The sequence below is a fragment of the Sorghum bicolor genome, chromosome 4, assembly GCF_000003195.3.
Source record: "Sorghum bicolor cultivar BTx623 chromosome 4, Sorghum_bicolor_NCBIv3, whole genome shotgun sequence".
NCBI lineage: Eukaryota > Viridiplantae > Streptophyta > Magnoliopsida > Poales > Poaceae > Sorghum > Sorghum bicolor.
In genome coordinates, this window is record NC_012873.2 from 5,547,843 (window position 1) to 5,551,836 (window position 3,994).

Genomic DNA, 3,994 nt, shown 5'->3' on the forward strand with positions numbered 1-3,994 from the left:
CAGAAAACTTTTGGGACAGACTGAAATTTTCATAATTTAGTAGTAGGGATAGATAATATTTTTTTATATTTTTAGTCAAACTTACGATGTTTTGAATCTCCAATATTCTTGGAATGACTCATACTTTGAAATGAAGGGAGTACTATATATTTACTAGCCATTGGTAGAATAGATATAAAATTTATGTTATGTTATTTAAAAGAAATATTTTACTAGCCAATAGTGTCCAATAAATAGAATACACATATGAAATCAATAAGAATAAAAAATTAAAAGGGAGAGAAAGAATAAAAATTTAAAAGGGAGAGAGAGAAAAACACAAATTTTCAAAGAAACTCAAAAACGGCCCACAAGAGGCCCGTGCGTTTTTTTTTTCGCCGTCTGCTTCCCCTTCCGTCGGCTGCCCTTCCGTCCGCTGACCTCCTCCTCCTTCCCTCCTCCTGTCTCTCTCTCGCTACCCTCTCGCTCCGAAGACGACTGTTGGGCCGCCGCCGCCGCCCTAGCCCAGGTGCTGAGGCTTTCCTTGGTCTCTTCGCCGGCGACGAGCACCCACCAGGTACTCCCACCCCTTCTTTTCCCTTATTGCTGTGCGAAGCTGAGCACCGAAACCCTAACCTAAAGCTATTTAGCTATTTGATGACAATCCTCCTAACTTCGAAGTTTTTGCAAAAATTATTGGTGTACATGTGTACACCCATGTCCCTTTACTGGATCCGCCCCTGGTAGAAATCCTAGCTGCTTCGAGTATGGAGGTGCTGTTTGGAAGCAACAACCATGGCGGGGACAAGGCCGCTGATTTGGCCTCGCTTATAATTGCCCAGGCTGCCTTGGAGGTGCCAAGGTTATTTGGGATCTTTGCTATGGTAAAAGTTTCTTCTTTTCTCACGCCTTACAAGAAATCTTGTTAAATTGTTACAGTAAACCTCCGTGCAGTAGCTTACTATATTATGTAAGGTCAGTAGATCTTTGATATGTGAGGGGCATTTTTTTACATGCAAGGATTTTGTGCGCGCGCGTGTGGGTGTGTGGGGGTGTTGGTATGAAGTTGGAGTGTATTAATATTCTTGCGGACGGCCTAGGTTGGTTAGGTGGCTCTAGTTGCACTCCTCAGGTCCTAGGTTCGACTCTCCATGGGAGCGAATTTCAGACTGGGGGTTAAAAAAAAATCCCCTCATATGTCCCATGACAAAGCATAGGTATAAGATCCGGCCCAGGTCGTTTGTTTCTTACATGGGCTACGGTTACATTGTGTACATGTCAGGCAGGGGTTCGGGGGTTTTCTCAGCCCGCATGAGAAAGTCGTCTTCTTATCAAAATGCCCAGGGCTGTCTTATCCCCTGCCCCCGCAGGTCCAGTTATTATTATTATTATTATTATTATTATTATTATTATTATTATTATTATTATTATTATGCATGATTGTTCCCTGGTTGTGCTAGGGAATCTGGTATCTTTTGTTTGCTGTAATTATCTTTTGCATGCCCGTGCCATCAATGCAGCACGGATGCCAGCCTTGCCTCCACAGGAACTGGAGTGGGGTGGAGGACCTCGCCGGTGCCTTCACTCGGCCATGGAGGAGCTCTCACGTGCGGGTGTAGGGGGTGTTGTAGTGGCTGGGGCCTGTGTAGAGTTATGGTAGAAGGGAGGCAGCAGGTGTGGGGGAGTCTGGGAGTTATCCAACAAGCTGTTGGTGGGCTGGGACGTATCGGACCGGCGTATCAGACGAGCCCAACATATCAGTTAAGAGTATCCGAATTCTTGTTGATTGTTTTTCTTTACAAATACGTATCCACTGTGTATTCATACTGGATATGTACTAATACAGGATACGGCCCTATCCTGGCATATTGGGGTAATCTAGGGCATCATCACAACATAAGCTGATGCAAGCCATCAGTTGGTGTGTTGCTTGGATAATAGACTATGTTTTAGGGTTACTCAGGTTAGAGATGACTCTAGTATTTTGATGTGCTATAAATAACCACTGAGCCTCTTTTGCCTTAAGTTCAATAAAAGCAGGGTTATCGCCTTGTCGGAGGTCTTTGGTAGTTTGGTCTAAAAATACAATGTGTTTTCTTGCCCAAAGACCTTGGTTTTTATGGCTTACCTAGCGGTGTTTGTATCAAGCCAAATGATATGATGTCTTTGAATATCTTTCGTGCTAATGATGGAATTGCAAAGGATCTACCATTTATTTTCTTCCTCAGATGTGTCTTATGTCCTACAAAGCCCATGAAAAACCATTGAGTTAGTCTTGGAGATTTGCGAGTCATGTAACTAACTTCACTTTTCTGATGTTAACAGACATTGGGTGACCTGCCTCTCTGTTTGTTGCTGATATTTTGGCCAAGCTTTTGAGATCTGTGCTATCTGTGTTTTAGTTGTTTGGTACTATAGTTGTTTCCATCGTCCAAATGACTGCATTAGTATGTAGCCCAGTCATTATTCAGAAAGGAGAGCACCATACATGCTTTGAGATAAGTTTTGTTACGATAAATATTAGTAGGACTATTAATTTGCTTGAGGGGATTTTACTAAAAAGAAAGTGGTTGCAATTGGTGCCTTTTCTGACTTCGAAATTTGTTGACTGTTCGGCATTAAGATGTTGTCATTTATGTCGTTTCCATTCCAAAGAAAACATCTTGCATTGTTCGTGCTTTTTAAACTGGGAATATACTACCTCGTTTTAGCTAATACGTTTTTTTTTAAAAATGTTTTAGCTAATACTTAGTACTGTTTTTGATTTTGTTGTCCAGATTCTGCATAATGAAATCTTTACATCTGGAGATCAGAATTTGATTAATAGGTATGCCCCATCTGGTGCATAAGACCACAGCACATTATTATTACCATGGTTATTTCTTGTCTTCAAAAGCTGAGGATTGTTTGTCTCCTTTTCCCCAAGGATTCTTAGCAAAAGCAAAAATGAAACTGATCCTGAGAACAAAGATGATGGAGAATCTGATGATGATAATGATGATGATGATGGAGACGATGAGGATGCTGAAAACCAAGAAGAAGATGATGGTGGTGACGAGGGATCAGATGACAATGGGAATGAGGAGGAAGATGACGACGACGACGATGATGACGATCCTGAAGCTAATGGTGAAGGAGGAAGCGATGATGATGATGATGGTGGAGAGGATGAAGAGGAGGATGACGACGATGACGACGGGGACGGTGACAATGACGAAGATGATGAGGAAGAAGAGGAAGAGGAGGATGACGATGACGTCCCCCAACCACCTACTAAGAAGAGGAAATGATCGATGCCTGTTCGCCCCTGCGCAGCAGTATACTGTTTAGTGGGTAGGGGGTTTTTAGCTTGGTCGTGGACGATTCATAGCCTAGTTTGGAAACAAAAAGAAACATTTAATTGTGCATGTACTATTAAACCATTCCTTTAATCATGTATCTCAGATTGCTATCTACCCCTGTGATACTCAGAATGGTTTCTAAATTGTGTTTGCAAGTTTTGTATTGCAATTCGACAATGTTCCTGTCCAACCTGATGGTTGAGGTATGTTATGCCTGGTTGCAAGGACACAGCAGAATCTGCCAAAGTATTCCGGGTTGAACAGAGAATTGACAGGTTTGATGTGAGGATTGACAGGTTTGAACAGTGTCTGCCAACTTTTATGATATTTTCTTTCTTTATTAATCCATGGCTTTGCTTTTTTTAATGCTTTCACTCTATGAAAAGGTTTTCAGCTTGCCAGGCATGACCGCATGAGCGGCTACAAAAACTGCTCATTTGAAGTTTCGCATAATCTATATATCAAGCACCTTGAAGAGTCTTTCTAAAAAATTTAGTGTCTAAATCATAATTTAGAAAGTCATTTGAGTAAAAGTTGCTTTCACTTTTCTATATCTCTATCTCTCTTCATCTTTATCTAGCAAGAAATCAAAACAGATAACGTCTATATTTAGATATCCAATTTAAACGGCTATTAGACTAAAATTTCTATTCCTATAAATTATTAGAAAGGAT

At 41.1% G+C, this 3,994-nt stretch overlaps 1 protein-coding gene across 1 annotated transcript; it reads left to right on the forward strand.

Annotated features, from left to right (window-relative positions):
- Positions 306 to 3,497, forward strand: LOC110434869 (phosphopantothenoylcysteine decarboxylase subunit VHS3-like). Its single transcript, XM_021459658.1, has 4 exons — positions 306 to 556; positions 727 to 863; positions 2,757 to 2,806; positions 2,906 to 3,497. Exons 2-4 carry the CDS (start codon positions 747 to 749, stop codon positions 3,267 to 3,269), a joined length of 531 nt encoding a protein of 176 aa, XP_021315333.1. The 5' UTR covers positions 306 to 556; positions 727 to 746; the 3' UTR covers positions 3,270 to 3,497.